This window comes from Rhineura floridana, chromosome 10, assembly GCF_030035675.1.
Source record: "Rhineura floridana isolate rRhiFlo1 chromosome 10, rRhiFlo1.hap2, whole genome shotgun sequence".
NCBI lineage: Eukaryota > Metazoa > Chordata > Lepidosauria > Squamata > Rhineuridae > Rhineura > Rhineura floridana.
Window position 1 is genome coordinate 6,775,029 of NC_084489.1, and position 16,801 is coordinate 6,791,829.

Here is a 16,801-nt window from a genome sequence, read left to right on the forward strand (position 1 = left end):
TCAGATGTGTGTAAATAAAAACCATATTTCCTAAAAGACACCACAGTCTCCACTGACCTTCTTTCCAAGGAAACCCAACCCTGAGTAAGCACAGAAACCCCTAGAAGTCTCACACCACTCGGAGATCGGGGTGGCACGCAACAATATACTCTCTCTCAAAAGACTGAATCTCAGTACTTGTAAGGTCAGCACATAGGTACTTTGGAAGGGTACAGTACATATGCTCTGTTATTGCAAGGTACAAATATCTAGGATCAGAATTTAAGTTAGAGGGGCTCTGTATTAAACACAGAAAATTACCTAGCATTTTAGAGCATAAGCACATTTGAAGCAAGACCTATCAGGTGACCAGGTTGGGGGGGGGATGAAGAAAATAAAACAAAATGATAGAAGATAAAATTGAGCTCATATGTTTTTATTAAAGTCAAGGCAGCACACAAAATAATCAGTACATACTTTATAGCACGGTACATCAACAAAATGATGTTTCTGAGGCTGACATCATTTTTAGTGCATTACATAAAGGATTCCAAGCAAACAGGAGTGTTTCTAAAGATAAACTCATGAGAGGCTACTAAAGATGTACAATGACCATCAATTTCCCTTATCACTTCTGTCCATATCAGAAATAAAATACTGGAGAAAGATAACTGCAAACAACATTGCACTCGTGTGTGGTTACACCTACAGAGGAATCCTATCTATGTCTACAGAAATAAGTCCCCCTGAAATCAGTGGGGTTTACTCCCAGATAAGCGTGTATAGAATTGTAGGCTTAAAATGATTACTCTTAGGCTGTAATATCATACAGACCTATGAGTAAGTCTAATTAAATATAGTGTGACTTCCTTCTAAGTGAATGCATAGGATTGCACTGTTAAATGACTAGCATTTAAATGTCAGCCCTGAAGATCATAGAATGAAAGCATTTTCTCTCTTCTTTAAAAAACAAACCAGTTATATATTATGTATGCCTTTAAAATGAAATAAAAAAGTCCTTGGTCAATTATTTTAAAATACAAAGGGCTGGATACAGACTATGTTCCCATTTATTTCAATGGGAGTTAAGCCATTCCAAGCTTGTTCCACTTATTTCAATGGCACTCAAGTTCAACTAACTTACAGTACAATCCTTTACACGTTTCCTTAGAAGTAAATCCTATTAAGTTCAATAGAGCTTACTCCCAGGTAGGTGGGTATAGGTTTTTAGCCTTATTCTGGATCCAGCTCAAACACACTAAACTTGCCAATGTAACTCATCAAATTTCCAAGGCAACAACCCACTTTCTTCATTCCCCTGGGGAGAAAATATATATATATATTGGAAAAACCTCTAACTGTGAAGATTTCCAGCTCCCTTTACAAAGTGAAATTGTCAAGATGATTCAGATTAGTGGCTTTCACTTTGGCTCTATAAAGTTTACATTAATTTATGGAATTTTGGCCATAAAAAAAATCAGAGGAACTATCTGCTAGAATGAATAAAGTACTGTGAACTAGGAGCTCCCAGATCTCAGCAGCAATGGTGGAGAAATTTCTGTGACATACTTTCAAAATTACATAATGTTGCAGCAGAGATCTATGGTCCTCACTCATTTTCATGTTACTCTGCAAACCTGTAGACCTTTCCTGTGAGTAAAGAGAGTAGCTAAAGATACTCCAGCAAGAGTTTTCAGTAAAACTAATTGTAGGAATCATGCATACAGCAATTTAGGCAGGCTTTCCCTTGAGTCAGAAACAAAGGTGGCATTACTAGGAGGCAGTAGACTTGGTATTGTTAAAGGCAGCAGAATGGGAGATCTATCAGGTACATAATGCTATTGTGTATAATGGCTATAATAATTAGTGAAGAGCGGGTGCCTTTGGGATTTTTTGCTTCAGGCAATATAGTATATTGGGTTGGCTCTTATCAGAAGCAAATAAATATGGCAGGAACAGTATCAAACTAGCAATGAACAGAAGCAATTGACAGAAGCAAAACAACCAATCCTGCTCCCACTCTCAGAAATAAGCTATATGGTTTTCTTGACAAGTCAGTAAAGGCCAAATAATACCTACAAGACAAAAAAAAGTATATTGTGCACACAAATTTCTACCTTGTGACTACATGCATTTCAAGCCCAAGATTGGTATGTTTTCTTCCATCTTTCCAGAATATAGAATTAGGCTCCTATTTGCTAGTCACAGAATTTAAAAGCATATTCACTAATAGGCAAAAAACCTTGCGGTTTAAGAATGTACCTATAGCCCACAGATATTTCTACCAAACTTTAAAAAGCAGGGAAATTGGGCAGCTATAGTGAATGCACCAGGGGAGCAGGAGAACTGAGCTCCTCTCTGAGATATTGGACTGCCCTACAAAGTTGTCAAAATGCAAACACAATTTGGGTTGGTCTTTCACACTCCAATCCACTTGCTGTGTAGCTTGGAAGAATTTGGTAACGTGCCTCTGAGTACTCTCCTGGCTGTATAATTAGAGTAATAGTAAATGGCTGAAATTGACTAGAACGATGACAAGGAGCCCGAAATAACATCTTATTTGAAATCTCAAGTGGAATAGAACAATTCACTTTCTGCAAAGCTTATTTTGATTATAGCACTTAAGATGCTTTGCTAGCATAGAACAGAACCAAGACTATAATGGGTAGAAATAACACGGCCCCACACAAAGGGAAAGGCACAGTCCTCAGATGTTTCAGTATACAGTCTTCTTTCAGTATACTTTGAGACTGTGAATGGATCTCTTTCATGTACCTTCTATAGCCATAACATAACCAAAAACAGTTTCAGGGTTATATTATGCATGTCAATTCTAGAGCTATGCAGTCGCTGTGAATCTATCTATAGTTTCCAACAATTCAAATGTATTTCATACAGTCCTCTTGGACACTTCCCCCTTAATACATTCAAATTCACATCTTATATTGGTAGAGTTTATTGTGTGTACTTATGAAACATTAAGGCCAAGTGACTAAGGGCCACTTAAAATACAGGATGTAGCAAAAGAATCACAAGGTTAACCTGACCAATTTCGTATGGTGAGTCTTACGAATACGCCCTCACATGGTGACAACTGGTATTAATCATGCTAGTGGAACAGCTTGAAAACAATCAAGACACCTAATGGGATCACTACTGCTATGTGGAGGCACTCTCATAACAAAAAAATCACTACACAAAGTTGTTTCCCAGTAAGTTTTACCAAAAGTTAAGATTGAATTAACTCCAAGAAGGCAATAAGCTGGATCAAAACAGGTTCTGGAATCTCAAATTCTAATTCAGCATAAGGCAATTAAGCAAACTCAGTGCAAAATCCAGTTGGAGGACAGATTTTTATCTTCAAGACGTTAAAATGGAGACAAATTCATGGAAGTGGTTTTGTAGCTCATGTATGTGTCTGTCAACTAGTTACATGGATTGATTGTTCTCAGGGCAGAACTAAGTCTAGAGTTCTCTCACTTCCAATAATGTCCCTACCCCTCCCAGCAACAGCCAATGAGATAAGAGGCGTGTTGATGAAGTCCAACTAAACATCATGTAGTTTGGGCAGGAAAGCTCAAGACAGGGCTGCCATTTTCAGTGTTCTGCTGTCACACAGTTCCTTCAAACAAGGGAATGTCTCACAGAAGCACTCCTATACTCTTGCATTGAGAAGAGACCAACAAAACCCAAAGACATTCTGATGAAATCTATAAGGCAAGGGTTGTAGGCTCAGTGCATGTGAAAGGTCCCAGGTTCAATCCCTGGTGTCTCCAGGTAGGGCTGGGAAGGATTCCTGCATGAAACGCTGGAGAGCTGCTGCCAATTCATGTCGACAGTACTGAGCTAGATAGAGCAATGGTTTGATCTGGTATAAGGCAGTTCTCTCTGTTGCCAGTGATGGGTGAGGACAGAGGCAAAAGCAGGTGGAGCAACAAATGCAAAGTTTGCCTTTGAGTAGTAGGCTAATTTCTATACACACACACACACCCATCCAGGCAAGCAAGAGAGACTATCAGACGTCACGGACACATTCTACCCAGGGAAAAACACTCACGGAGGGTGCAAAGGAAAGTCACTGGGGTGGTGGTGAAGGAGTGTGGCTAGGGAGGAGGCATGTCTTGAAAGAGTCTGAAGGGCCTGACAGAGAAGGCTGGAGACGGGGGACTTTGTGCCCTGGGCCTGAGGTTGCCCACACCTGCACTAAGGCAAGGCAACATTTGTATGCTATTCTCTTTTGCCAGGTTAAACCAAACCCATAAGGAAAATAGAACACATGGCTGGCAAATTAGAAGGGAATTGTGCTCCAAAAATTATTTTTTCTACAAGAAGCAGTAGTTCTAAGCATCCAATTCCACACTCTCAAGCAGCTTCAAGAGCAGATTTTTGTTGGCCACTCACAGTGCATTTTAATCTCTTCAGCAAGGTCGAGACACAGCAGAATCCGCCTCTTCTCAGCTGCTAGTTCTTCTTTGGAGACCTGGCCCGATAGTTTTTTGGCAAAGAGGATTAGATCTTGCATGAAGAGGCCAACGTGTGAGCGGGGGGCCTCAGGAAGACTCTCCAAGCATCCACTTTTGAAGCAGAAGTTGATTGCCTTGTCCCGTTTCATCCCTGGTGCCCTTTCTTCAATCCAAGTCAGAGGCCTAGGTTAAAGAAGGAAAAGAGAGGGTTAAAACAGATGGAGAAAGTTAACATCTAAAAAAATCTGCTTCAAATAAAAGGATCTTAATAAGCTAAGTGTATTATAGATGCCAGAAAACCTGGAAGCCAACTGATCCAAACCTCTGCTGTGTTATCTTAAGTGCTATTCCCCTAGTGGAGCTGGCTCATTTCTTTTTAAAACTCTGCATCAGGGGTGGAGAACCTCCCATCTGTGGGCTGCATTCCCTTCTGGGCAATCTCCTGGGGGCTATGACAATGGTGGGCGGGGCCAGAGGCAAAAGCAGGTAGAGAAATGAATATAAATCCTACCTTTGTACTATAGGCTAGTTTCTACACACACACACCCTTCATTCAGGCCAGCAAGAGGCATTATCAGAGTTCAAGCATGCATTCCAGCCAGGCAAAAACACTCCAGGAGGGTGTGATGGCCTGGGAGAGTTCCAAGGTCCATGTAAAGAGGCCTGGAGAGCAACAGTTGGGCCCTAAGCCTTAAATTCCCCACTCCTGCTCCACATGTTGGGAGATCACATTTGCCCTTACGTTCTGCTGCAGATTATACCTCCCTCCTGCATCCATGTGCATTTTGGCTGTGTGGAGAAAAACTCAAATCTTGAGGTTGAACACGTGGGAATAAAACACTACACCATACTAACTTCAGTGCAAGGCACATTGATTATGTTTTATAAAGCTACCGATTCTAGAGCTGTAGAGGAACAGGGATTCGACCAAAAATTTGCAAAACCGACCCTGTAATTTCAGCAGAAAGGTTTCTGAGATTATCCCCACAACTTTGTTTCACCAAATAATTTCACGATTCATCCGTGCATTTACTTGGGATAAATCCTCTTGAACTCAATGGGCCTTAGTGCTGCATAACAATATAGTCCTATGCATGTTTAATCTCTGATCCACTCCACCAATACAAGTCATGGGACACCTTTTACACTTTTTGGTAAGCATTTTTGTTTTTTGCAAGACATTCTTATATTTAAAAAAGAAATCTAGATTTTAAAAAAACCTTTTCCCTAGCATTTCAAGTTTAAAAACTGGGTTGCATGGAATGATACACTTTGACTTTAAATTTTTAACAAACCTGATTCAATCGTTGCTGATTTTCAGAAAATGGAAATACCATCAGCAGTGCAGACATGCCTCCCCCAGTTCAGAGATGTAGTGCCAGTGAGGGTCATGCTCTAGTCAAGCTGAAATGGTTCAGAGATGCCATAGCTAGGACCTTGAATTGCATTTTATTTATTTATTTTAAATATTTTTAAACTGCCCTTTATCCTTAGAAATACCAGAACTTTACACAATGGGTGTGATTAAACTAACCATTCCAAGATAAAATACAATACAATACAACAAAAAGTTTTTGAAGCGCTTAAGACAATGAAACAGACTAACAGCATAACCAACATTTAAAATGCCCAGGCAAATAAAAAAAATTAATCTGGCACCAGAAGGATCGTACTGTAGGCGCCCTTGCTGCCACATAACAACTCTGCTGCCATATTGGGCAGGAATAGTCTGGCCACGTTGATTTGTGCGCTGGTAACCTGAAGACTCAATTATCACAACGTGCTCTATTTGGAGCTATCCTTAGGCCTGGTCTGGAGACTCCATCTGGTGCAAAATGCTGCAGTAGACTGTTGATGGGGTTAGACTACCGCCAGCACATAACTCTGGGGTTCAGAAGTTTGCACTGGCTGCCTATAAGCTAGTTCAAGGTTCCTGTATTAATTTGCAAGGCCCTTAACAGCTCAGCCCCAGGATACCCCAGGGACTGCCGGATGCCTTACATCCCTGTCCAGTCAGGGAGGTTTTCAGGGGAAGTGGTCCCCCATGGCTCGGATGAATGGTTCGGATCCACCAGGAGCTGTGCATTCAGAATTGTGGGCGCAATGATGGAACTCCCTTCCATTTGATGTCAAACAGGCCCTCTTCCTGGTGAAATCTGATCCTTACTGAAGACTTTATTGAATTCTGAACTCATTTTTAGTTATTGTATTGAGTCTCATGTAAATTGCTTAGAGATTGCTGTCAAAAACAAAACAAATAAATAAAATAATGTATATCTCCTGGGAAAGGTACTTGGAGAAGAGCCTCAAGTGATGATCTTCGTGCATAGGCAGGTTGGTATACGTAAGAGGTGCTGCTTCGGCATTTGGGTCCTAAGCCATTTAAGCATTTAAAGGGCAGGCACAAGCACCTTGAATTGTGCTTGGGAACAAGCAGGTAACCAGTGCAACCTTTTTAAAATCAGTGTAATATGACCTACCTCACTGCCAGTTAAAATTCCGGTCGGCACATTCTGCACTTGCTGCACCTTCCAGGTCGTCTTCAGGGGCAGCCCCATGTACCCTCCACCACAGTATTCCAACTGGGAAGTTACTAGAGCATGGATCACATGGTCAGGCTATCCTTGGCCAGGAACAGTTATAGCTTGTCAACTGGACAAAGCTGGTAAAAGGCACTTCACCAAGGCCACTTGGGCCTCAAGTGATGATGCTGGATCAAAGAGTTCCCCCAAGCGACACTCCTGCTCTTTCTGGGAGAGAGCGATCCCATCCAGTATTGACTGCACACCTATTCCCAGTCACAAGAATCATCTACCCACAGTGCCTCCATCTTGTCAGGATTCAAACAGAGTTTATTGCCCCTCATCCAGCCCATTACTGAATCCAGACACAGGTTCACTACCTGCACGGCTTCTCCTGACTCAGTTGATGGAGAAACAGAGCCGAGTGTTACCAGAAGGCTGGCAACATTGCACTCCAAACCCTCTACACCCACCAGTCAGTCCAGAAAGATACCAAAGTGCCTGGAGCTGATCTGCCACCATTCTCTCAAATGCCTCACCAAAAAGGGGGTATTAATGACTGAGCGAAGGTAGTTAGAATTTCCTGGGTCCAAAGTGTTTTTTTAAAAAAAAAAGGAATGGCCACACACCTGCTTCTTTCAAGGTGTAGTCAGGCCCCAGGGCCTGGAAGTCAGACCAGAATATATGATTAAAAAGCAGGTACGATGGCTTGGGAGTGTCAACGTAACAGGAAAGTTTTTGCATTATAGCTACACGTTAGAGTTAACAGACAGTTCTGCAATGGCTGGGACTCTTTGTGACTAAAAGGCCACATGAGTGCTTTCCCTGGGAGTATTTTGGCCAGGGAGTGACAGCAGATGAAAAGATGCACAACAGAGATGGATGTGAGGAAGGGGTGGTGAGGCAGCACAATCAGAGCAGATTTGTGGTGAAGTACAGCAATACATCAGACTGTGAAATTGTCAAGGTGGCCACACCTTGACTGGGGCCACCAATGGTTCCACATTCCTTCTGGCATATTAATTTGCATGTAGTACCCTCTCCCAAGCAGAATTTGCTTCTCTGAGACAGATAGAACAGCGGACGCAGTGCCTAGCTGCCTGAACCAGTGAGATAATGGACAAGATCTCCATGACACAAGGAAATGGCTTCTGTGGCAAGTCCTAAACCAATATGCCTTCACTGTATTCTTTTCAGCACCTGCTTAAAACTTTGTTTAGGCAAGCCTATCCAGATACATAGATTTTGCTGTTTTAACTGTTTTTAAAAATGTTTTTCTACCTGTTTTTAACTATTTGTATGGTTTTTGTCAATTGCTTAGAGTTTTTTTTATAATCAAGCTGCACACAAATTTTGTTAAATAAATAGATGTGGTGATGGTACCATGTCATAATCTCCCTATGTTCTATAGCATCCTAACTTGGAACCTACCCAAATTAGGAGACAGGCTGTGAAACCTCTCTTTCCAAGAAGTTGCCTGTTGCTGTTACTGAGTGAAGGTCCAAGAGGTAATAATTCTCTTACCCAGGTTATAAAAGTAGAGGCATTAGGCTAGCAAGCTTGTACATTTGTATTCATGTGTCCACCTCATGTTTTAGGAATTGTGAACACCTCCAGACTGGTCCCAGTACCTCCTTCACTGGACCAGTAAGAGAAGATCTACCAGATGCATTGACGCTTCTGTCTTTGTGATCTATTCTCAATAAATTCACCTTATCAGTCTAGCAGTATGCAACTATTTTCAAGTGGGTTTTTAATAAGCCACTCTCCTTCAGGTCCCTCACTGATAATAGTTTTGAGATAACAAAAACGAGACAAAAACTTAGGAACAAATTCACACTCAAGGCGCCAAGAAGCACAGCAAGAGTAGTTCTCCCCAAGCTCAGAACAATTCACAGGGAATTCTGTTTTCCTTCAGGAATATATCAGGAAAGCTCTCCTATTTATCTCATCAAAGACACCCAGGGCTCTCTCACAGCCAGCATTAAAAAAAAAACTTGGACATAAAAGAGGGCATGCCAAACATTCAGCTAGTGCAAATCCATAGACATAAATGGAATTAGGCCAGTGGGAAACCTGGGCCACTAACAGGATAGACCTGGAACACTATGTATATCAGCCAAATTCTGAAAGGGTGGCATGACATTCAGAAGCTGTTTGGATAGATATATGTAGGCTTTGAAAAGACAACACAGGGTTTTCCCCTGTCTTAAACAAGCAGTCTGCTACCGATTCTGTACATAGGGCAAATTTCGAAGACCTAATTTGAAAAATAACTTGTGTCTTATTAAAACATACAGAGGAAATCGTATATTGAACATTTGCTGCCACTTCGTAGCACCACCTGCTGGTGATCATTATCTCCTGTGAAAATTTACCAAAATCACTGCAATGAATACATGAAAAACGATACATACACACACTTACACGCGCACACGCATACACAGCTTGTAGCTTTCAAAATCAATAGATGAAATTATCCCCTACCACTCCCCAGTGCTTTTTTCACTCTTCTTGCCTCCTTTGGGTGGCTATCACAATGCTGCAGCATCAATAGAAGTCACAACTGGCAGAATTCCTCTACCAGATTCCCAACTCCAGATCTAGCAAGCCTTTGCTCTCTAGCCAACACTCCCCAGCCCTCAAAATCCCTTTGCTTATTTCCTTCTCGTCAGCAAGTCACAGATGCCTTCTGTCTCTTGATTTTTTCCGGGACCTCTTCCCAGTCCTCATCCTATCCTGCAAGTTTCAATCCAAAAGTGACAAGTTAACCTTCCCTCACAGAATCTAGACTGAAATTTATTTAGTGACTGTATGTTCTGTGCCACTATATTAGGTCAGCCAATTAATACTGGAGGCTTCACAGCCTATCACTCCCTCTTATAGTGAACTCTGGTAGTGCCAACAGGATTGTAGGTCAACTGGGGCTCCTGAGAAACAACAGGGAGGTGTCAACAGGCTTGGGAAAACTACAAGAGGGCAAAACATTTTTTAAAAATGCAACCCAGGTCACTGCAGAATGAGCATACTCAATAGCCAAAGAATGTTGATTGCCGGTTAGAAAAGAAATACAGAAAAAGGGGTAGTGATGAAATTTCTTGCTTGAGCTCCTTAGGAAGACATGGCTGGCTGGCTGGCATCCTGAACAAGAGCACTCCTATAAGGAGGTGAGGATAGACTGCAACATTTTGTTGCAGGTCCCACTTGTAAAGTAGATGACAGATCTAATAATGAGATTTAATACTGATGGATCTGTGTGAACAGCTGTTTAATTACCAAAGCCTCAGCAGTGGCAGCTTTCCAACCAGCCACCATAGTTGTACTTTTATCATCATCTTGACCTGCAGTAATAAGCAGGTAACATTTTCACTTCATGGAAATAAGCCTGTTACACCTGCATGTCAGGCTGCTATTAAAGGCACAAGAGCATACCAGCAAGCTCTGGTCAGCAACTATATCTGCAAACTAGTGTTTTGAAAAACTATGTGCAAGCTGTAGAGAGGGGAATACTGCCTCCTCCTTTCAATGAGTTGCCAACAGCATTCACCTGGACTTATTTCCCCACTTTTCTTACAGCCACATTGCTCTAACCCTTGCTATTGCATATGCTATCCACCAATATTGGTATAATGCCTGGACTCTGCTTAGTCCATTTGTTTGGTCATTTGTAGAAAACAAGGGTGAAGGCATTCCCTTCGAGGTCTACTGAGGGAGAAGAAAGCCTTTTGTCACTTCCCCTTTGTCTTTATTTTCCTCTAAGGTACAACTGTATAATCTGCAATGTAATTGCTTTGAGTTCTCATTAATTCACCGTTGTCCATATGATGTTGCCAGCTACTACGGATTTTGCATTAACAAATCCCCATTAGAAATAAGCCGCCAAAACCAATAAGCTTTCCTAAACCGATAATTAGTTGCATTAATGTCTGTGGGCTTGAACGCAATGCTGCGGACCTTCCTGCAATAAGTGGTCCATGGGCGTTCCTCCGTCATATGCCAAGCCCCTTCTCCTTCCCCCCACCCTCTGTCCATGTCTCCTCCTTCTTGCTTACAGTTCGTTCCTGTTTCTGGTAGAGAACTGGGGTACTTCCTCCTTCTGGCTTCTGTAACTGTATCGCATTGGGTTTTTTTGTTTTTTTAAAATCTACTATTTTGCGATCAAACAAAAAATCAAATGTTTAATGAATAATATTTCCACTTAAAAGCTATTTGGCGATATTACACAAACAATTCATTGAAAATACAGAGTTTAAAGGAGGTTTTTAACTGAGCTTCCTTGGGCTGATAGGGAGAAAGGAGGAGGAGAGGAGCAAGCTCTAGTACTTTAATGTGGCATTGATCTTGCAGCTGATCCAGCAGCAGGCAAAACCTTGCATTTCCTGCCCAACAGCTGATGGGGATGGGAGGGGGAGCCAAAACCAAAGAGCCAAACATTGGGGAACAAGAGGAAGGGGAGATCCGTTTCTCTCCCTCCAGGTAACTAGATCTCTCTCTCCCTGTGTGAGAGTGAGTGAGTGAGTGAGTGAGTGAGTGAGTGAGTGAGTGAGTGAGAGAGTGAGAGAGTGAGAGAGTGAGAGAGTGAGAGAGTGAGAGAGTGAGTGAGAGAGAGAGAGAGAGAGAGAGAGAGAGAGAGAGAGAGAGAGAGAGAGAGAGAGAGAAAGAGAGAGAAAGAGAGAGAGAGAAAGAGAGAGAAAGAGAGAGAGAGAAAGAGAGAGAGAGAAAGAGAGAGAGAGAAAGAGAGAGAGAGAGAGAGAGAGAGATGCACTGTGTGCGCTGGCCAGAAGGTAACAACAGGAGCTAGTGGGAAACAATTGAACATGGAAAGGGATTTGCCTCTCAGTTCGACAAATTCAATGGAATCGGGAGTAACCAGCGGCTCCCATCCTCCATATGCACTATGTTATATGTAACAGCCCAGACACTTATTTTGCTTGCACTGGGGGGGGGGATCCATTAATTTGCCCTTTTGCACATCCTCAAACCTGCACATGCATGGGAATTTTAAAAAAGATATATGTTTCCACGCTCTTCTGAAAAAGCATGCAAAAAGTTAATGACCATTATGGACCAATCATTGAAGAGGGGTGGACTTAGGGGAGCAGCCAATGAGAAAGCAAAAAAAAAAAAGCCCACATGTATGGACACTTGATAATCAGACTTTCACAATAATGCAACCACAAACAAGACATGTATGGGTCTCGAGGCCACCAAGCATATATGGAAAATGTGGATTTTGCGGTTAGGTACGGATGGGCCCTTAGACTACAATGGGGAGGAGACTTACAGAACAACCACCTCCACATATAGAGGGAAACAGCATCCCAGCCTAACACTTTTCAGAGTTGTGTTCAATGCAGCCAGCTCCTATATATCTGAGATTTTGGGGGTGGGAGGGAGGGGAAGATTTCTACATTAGATGGTATCATCTGCAGGTGGATTAGAATCAGTACTTCTCTTTTTCAGAAGCTAAGCACTGCCTACTCAGATCTATCCCATTCTATCTATGCTATTTGAGGGTATCCTTTTGGAAGCAGTGTGGCTGCTTAGCCTAAGGCAGTGTAGACTGACCTTATTGGAGGGATACCTTGGCTCCAGTTCCACAGACGTTTATGATGTCAGTGGAGGTAGTATAGGGTGTTAGCCAACATATTTAGACTGTTACGCATTGCTGCCATTCCTAACAGATTAGCCTTAGACTAGTGTCTGTCAAGGACAAAAGCTACTGAGATACACACAACGGAGATGCATGGAACATGGGATAAGCTAGTAGTGGAAGAAGGCTCAGGTAAACAACCCAGACCACATGCTACCTAGAAAAGTATGAAGAACAAGCCCAATTTGACTTGTAGGAGAAACTACAATAATTGGTTCCATTTATGAAAATATCAATTTGATCCAGACTAGCAAAGCAAAACCATTTCCTGACTCACAGCAAATGTCACTGAGCAAGTATCATGTCCAAATGTGCTCATGTTCTAAGTCACAGAAAAAGGCAAGATAATTTATTTAGACTAGGGCTGTATTATATCTTGAAATTATAAATGGTTTACTGTGGCGCTGCATATATTAAGGCATTGAAAAAATGGAAATGGACTGCCTTCAAGTCGATCCCGACTTATGGCGACCCTATGAATAGGGTTTTCATGGTAAGTGGTATTCAGAGGTGGTTTACTATTTGGCCTTCCTCTGAGGCTGAGAGGCAGTGACTGGCCCAAGGTCACCCAGTGAGCTTCATGGCTGTGTGGGGATTTGAACCCTGCTCTCCCAGGTTGTAGTCCAACACTCTAACCACTACACCACACTGGCTCTCTATTAAGGCATTGGGAACTGTTTTTGCTGTTGGTTTCAATATTATGGTTAGGTTTTTTATGAACTACCTTGAGAATATGCAAATACGGTATGTACATAAAACTGGCTTTAGTCTGATTTGCATATCATGCCGAGCAAACTTTGGCTTAGCAGGACCGCACTAGCATGTGGGCACAAAGTTTTTTGGGTTTTTTTGCACACATAGCCCTGTATGTGACCCTGGTAGGCTAACACTGAAACACTGCAAGAACAAAAAGGCAAAGAGAGTAATACCAGCAGTAGAGATATTATTGTGGTTAATCAATCTTTTCTAGTATTTAATTATACTAACCTCTTGTTTGCAGTCTGAAAATGTGCAGTCATTCTGGAGTAATTTCTCTCTTTCTGCTCTTCCCTCGTGGCAGATGTGACAGTGAGGTCCCCAAAAAGGTCAACCAGCCAGGTCAGGCGGGCAATCCCACTAAATGCTGGGAACCCTGAGCGTTCTTCATCTAACGGGCCACCTTTAGGAATGAGAAAGAGGACTTTGTAAACATATGGCTGGAAAAGACTATTCCAAAAATATTTCTGGATGGATATTCCTAAATTATAATATACACAGAAGAATTTCTAAGGCCTGGTGTGCACATACTGCACGCAGTAGAATGGACTGCACCAGTCCAGACATTTTAAGCATTTTAACATTTTAACATCCTATTACATTTTACTATTTAGTATGCTAGTATATTGGTATTTTTAATGTGTTTAAATTGTTTAATATTGGTTTTAATTGTATTTTGATGTTTTGCTTGCTTGTTGTGAACCGCCCAGAGAGCTTCGGCTATGGGCGGTATATAAATTTAATAAATAAATAAATATTGAAAGAAGTGACACTTTTAATGCTGTCTTAAATAATATTTGCAAACAGAAAACCAGTGCAGCTGGTAAAGGGGTGGGCCTAGAAAGTTTCTCCTTGATGTGTTAGTTTGCTGTTTGCAAGGAGGGTGTTTTTTTTTTTACATTGGCATGGTTTGCACATAATACTATGCCACACCATGGCTTAGCAAGAATTAGCAAATGTGAGGGCTCCCACTGACTGCTTTGCTACTCTCCCAATCCTGCTATTGCAAGCTAAGCCATGGTTTGCCTTAGGTTTACATCTGAATCCAGGCTCATGGTTTGTCTCCCAGACAAACCACAAGTGATAAGTCATAGAAGAAAACATGGCTACAGCTTGCGATTGCCTGGAGTGAGAATAATCACCAGCTAAGGTTCAGACGTAACCGAAAGCCAAACCATGGCTTAGCTCACAGCAGCGCGGCAGCAGCAAGACTGGAGGAGCAGTGTCCACCATCTTCTGACCAGGAACCTGCACATTTGTTCAATTGCTTCATGTTACATGCAAACTGGGTCACGGGTAGCATTTCAATGTCATCCTCCCTCCAAATCTGTAATGTGAAGTGATACAATCCATTTAATGGTCTCACTCTATTTCATGTCTAGAGTTTGACTTTGTTGTGAGAAATTAGAAAATAGGTATTTTATTTTAAATAAATGCTATGCTGCTGCTGCTATTACTACTATTTATAAGAAACTTAATTTGCAAAGTGTTTTACAATCTTTATTGCACTCACAGTCCCAACAACTTTATGCGGTAGTTACCACTTACTGAGGAATGGAGGTTTAAAGGTGAAGTTTTTTGCAGAAATACTTGTGAACTATGTTAAAACGCTAACCATGGTTTATGGACCTTAACCCGGTTAAGATCCCAAACATAAGCCTGGTATGGACATAACACTAAATGTTTTCAATTAACCGCAGTTTATCACTATATCTGAACCTAACTTGTGAAGAATCTTAACTATGACGTGTTGAAAAAGCCAACTTCATAAACCACAGTTTGAAGTTGGCTTGTTTCAGTAAACCATAGATAAGACTGACTATAGTTTACCTGGGTTCTGACATAACACTAAACTGCAGCTAGTTAAAAATGGAAATTAAATTTTCTGATCTTCTTGCAGCCAATTGGAGGGGTAGGCAGCTGAAACACCTCAGGCTTGTTTACATAGTACTACTATATACTGAATATAGCCATGTAATAAAACTATGGTTTAGCACAGAGCTTGGAAAAGTTACTTTTTTGAACTACAACTCCCATCAGCCCAATCCAGTGGCCATGCTGGCTGGGACTGATGGGAGTTGTAGTTTAAAAAAGTAACTTTTCCAAGCTCTGGTTTAGCATGTAGAACTAAGTCCTGCCCCTGGAGGACATGGGTAGAAAGCTATCAGTGAGACCTACCTCACAAGCAGAGGTAGGTCAGCACACATACAACTCTTAACCATAGATAACAGATAGGTAACAAACTGTGACAAACACACTTCAAACTATGGTTTCACCTCCTAGTTTGTGGCCAATCTTTAACCATGGTTCAGACAGAATTTATTTATTTATTACATTTATATACTACCCCATAGCCAAAGCTTTCTGCCTGGTTTACAAAAAACACTGAACATTAAAACAAATATACAATTTTAAAACCATACAAAGTTTAAAACCATGAAGCATAGAATGCTTAACTATGGTAAGGAAAACAAACCACAGTAAAGAGTTATGTTTTGCACTGAATTATACTGACTAACTCAAGACTACGGAACTATCCAAGGATGCTGTAGGGCTCAAGTTATCCTAGTTCAGTTCCCTACCCGCTCATCTGGCAAATAAAGTTGAAATTTCCTATTTAGATAGGCCCATTCAGATGTCACTATGCTTGTTGCCCTAGAATGAAAACAGTCCAATATGATGTTCAAAGGGAATAGATGTTTGACAGCAGATCATACACACACACAGCCAAAAATGGAAAGAGCTTGAGAAGGAACTCTGGAGAGCAGAACATCTGGTTGAACTGGATAAGAATCTAGGACTGGTCCACACTTATTCCTTCCAGAAATGGATGGGTGAATGAAGTCTGAAGGACTGGATAGGAAGCAGATCAGAGCTGCATTAAAACAGACACTGTCTTAACAACTGACCTGTGAAGTGTAATGTTCCCTTTACAAGCTCTTTTCCTGCCACCTCTTTCTTCAGCTGCTTGTACTCCTCTGTCAGGAGTTCAATGTGTTCCACATGGAGGATTCTGCCTGGTATTGAGATAAATGCAGATTTAATTGAATTACATAGTGTGCCAAATGAGGGCCAAAAATGATCAACACATGGGAATGGCAAGAGGTTCAAATGCATGATTGACATGATTGCCCAGTGGTTCTACAAGAGCATGAGAGAAGTTGTATGTCTCCGAACATCTTCCCACACAGCTAGTCAAGTCACAACATCTCCCTTTGGGTAAGAGAGCTGGTAACCTTACACTGAGGCAACAGCTACACATTCCATTTCTTGGCCTTGTTTCCTTAAAAGATGAAGTGCAACACTGTCCAGAACAGTCCCGTGCACCTTGTGACAAACACTGCCCATCAACCATTTATTGTATCCTGTCAGCTACTGTAAAATGTCCCTGCTTTTGAATCCAGGCAGGCAGGCAAATAGACACTAGA

The 16,801-nt window shown here is 41.6% G+C and overlaps 1 protein-coding gene across 14 annotated transcripts in view; it reads right to left on the reverse strand.

The window, feature by feature from the left end:
* Positions 1-399: 399 nt before the first annotated feature.
* BLVRA (biliverdin reductase A) overlaps positions 400-16,801 on the reverse strand; it is a 43,339-nt gene continuing 26,937 nt past the window's right edge. For all 14 annotated transcript variants that reach the window (XM_061586243.1, XM_061586239.1, XM_061586229.1 and 11 more), the window contains 3 exons: positions 16,283-16,390; positions 13,605-13,776; positions 400-4,625 (listed from right to left, as the gene is read on the reverse strand). In XM_061586243.1, the coding sequence (XP_061442227.1) occupies positions 4,352-4,625; positions 13,605-13,776; positions 16,283-16,390 (554 nt within the window). In that variant the 3' untranslated portion in view covers positions 400-4,351. The remainder of the gene's footprint in view (positions 4,626-13,604; positions 13,777-16,282; positions 16,391-16,801) is intronic.